This window comes from Penaeus vannamei, chromosome 25 (assembly GCF_042767895.1).
Source record: "Penaeus vannamei isolate JL-2024 chromosome 25, ASM4276789v1, whole genome shotgun sequence".
NCBI lineage: Eukaryota > Metazoa > Arthropoda > Malacostraca > Decapoda > Penaeidae > Penaeus > Penaeus vannamei.
Window position 1 is genome coordinate 37,452,969 of NC_091573.1, and position 2,500 is coordinate 37,455,468.

Below are 2,500 nucleotides of genomic sequence, written 5' to 3' on the forward strand. Positions count from 1 at the left end.
AACTAAAGCCTCTCCATATCTTCTATATTTTTTACATGGGCACAGTCACAATTGCATAAAGGAATATTTGTATTTCAAACTAACTGCAAAATTACATCTGGCTCAATAACATGTGCATCTAAGGCACTAATGAAAGGGTGCAAAGCCTCCTATACATCCAGATTTAACAGACTATAGTTTAATAAATTCTGGCAAAGTTCCAACAATAAAAAATACAGGATCTGAATAAGGACAAAGTAAAATAAGAAACAAATAATTCACACTTCCCCCCCTTCCCCCTACCACCACTGTCAGTAATTCTGTAACATTGACTTCCTATGTTTACTGAAGACTGGAGCAATGCGATACTGATATGTATTTCCCTCTACATATCCATTGTTATTCATTCTGCTTCTCAGTTCTTCAATGGTTGGATGGGATGACTTGAAAGCTGTCTGTCCTCGGCTGGCCTCTTGCTCCCACCTCGTTCGCAAAGCTGTCACATGGCCTGGAAAGCAACAGCATTATATTTGGAGTCAAAGTACTATATTCAAGAATGTCATATTCAACATTCCAATTTAACTAATATCCACACATGTAAATTTTAAGCAAACCAGTATCTAACATTTTTAAGATAATTTTTCACTACTGTCTGGAAAGTACCATTCAAATATTGCACTTATTCAGAATGCAGTTTTATATCAGTCAGATAATAATATCCCTTCAGACTTGAAAATTAATCAAACCAACTATAATTTGACTCCTATAACAAGACAAGAAATGGCATCCTACCAGACAACTCTGAGTCTGTGTTCTGAGAAGAATCAGGTGGAGTTGTGCTTCCTGTTGGTGACACAAAAGAGCACGTAGCACAGCAAGTATGATGATGATGAGGGTGCACTGGGCTGCCTCCATCCTTTTGAGCAGCCTTCTGAGACTCAATTAAAGTCTCTAGATCCTCTACAATCTGCATGTAGATTACAACAAAAATAATGAACAAGCTACAAGGATCACTGTATACGAAATGAAAAATAAAAACATTAAGATGGAACAGCAGACCATCTTTCCCACAACTAAAGTTCATATAGTTCACTTTTCTTGCAAAGGAAATCCTATCCCATTCACTTTCCATTTTGTTCACCATCTCTTTTCCAATCTCCTTTTTCTCTCGCCCTTTTCCCTCTCCCTTAAAACAAAATCATTGTGTGGTTGAAGAAGACTGGTATGCAATCCAGATAACAAAATAAGGCCCAGAGAATAAAGTAATCAGTCAATAAAACAATATAAATTGGAAATTAAATACAAAATATTGACACTGATAATCAGACAAAAACAAGAGAATATTCAGTAAAATTATGACTCCCCTACCTGCGAAAAATCAGGTCTTTCTTCAGGTACCTTATGCCATGAGTTCTCCAGTAGTGTTGCTACTTCTTTGGGAAAGGCCATGTCGAGGGGAGGCCGACTGTGTCTGTGAAAAATATAATTTTTTCTCAGAAATTACATATCTAAATATGTATGTAATATTGCTTGTAGAATTTGCATTCCCCCAGTAGGTAGGAGTCCTACATGTGTGGCATCATTGTCCTCCCACATCTAACCCCCTTCCTTCAGCCAATGCGTTCTACCATATCTTTATACCTCACTACTTCTCTTTTTCTTTCCCTTTTTCTCTCCCTTCCTTCCTTCCTTTTTCATAAAGTCTCCTTCCATTTTCATAAAGGATATCAAGATAAAATCAATAAAGGATACTTTGGTATACAGGGGGAAGGGGGACACAGTAACTCGAATATTTCTAAGTGGTAAAAGTGAGGTCACTCTACTTCTCCTCCCTCTTCTTGATCACATTCCTCTCTTTCCCAAGAAGGACACAAAGCTAGTTATATTTGATCAAGTAATCAAATTGCATCCTCATTTTGAAATTTTGCCTTACTTGTATGCCATGTCAGCAGCTGCAGCAGCAGGCTTGAGGTGTGCAAAAGGAAGTTCAGAAGCTAGAAGTTCCCACAGACAAAGTCCAAATGAAAATACATCAGCTTTAATTGAGTATCTGGTGCACTGGAAAAAAATGAATCTTATAAACTAATTGAGGGCATACATATACTTTACATGAAACATATATCCATATCTCAAAGTATCCAAAACCTTTGCACTAGCTGGGTTATAACAGAAGGTCTTCTCTTACCTGTGTAAATACTTCAGGTGCCATCCAGCGAAGATTACCTGGCTGTTTAGTCATATTTTCTTCAAGTATATTTCGTACAAATCTTGATTCCCCAAAATCCGCAACTCTAGCTCGACACTGTTAACACAGAGACACCTAAACATTCCTTTTTGGTAAATTATTGTGGTTTTTAGTTTTTTGTCATTATCAGTCTTAAATTCACACATCTCTGAGATTATATATTGAAAGTTTCTTTGTTTTTTTCCTATTCTTAAACAAATATCAATGCAACAAAACTCACATCATTGCTTAGAAGAATATTATGGGAATTCAAGTCTCTGTGAATTATAGGTTGTG

At 36.6% G+C, this 2,500-nt stretch overlaps 1 protein-coding gene across 1 annotated transcript in view; it reads right to left on the bottom strand.

Moving 5' to 3' along the window:
• Positions 1-2,500, bottom strand: part of LOC113818288 (serine/threonine-protein kinase TNNI3K) — a gene marked incomplete in the record, with an annotated part of 14,921 nt that overhangs the window by 1,774 nt on the left and 10,647 nt on the right. The window contains 6 exon segments of the mRNA XM_070139559.1: positions 1-487; positions 772-946; positions 1,348-1,450; positions 1,913-2,037; positions 2,165-2,281; positions 2,445-2,500. The exon segment at positions 1-487 is cut by the window's left edge and continues 1,774 nt beyond it; the exon segment at positions 2,445-2,500 is cut by the window's right edge and continues 142 nt beyond it. Of these exon segments, the coding sequence (XP_069995660.1) occupies positions 291-487; positions 772-946; positions 1,348-1,450; positions 1,913-2,037; positions 2,165-2,281; positions 2,445-2,500 (773 nt within the window).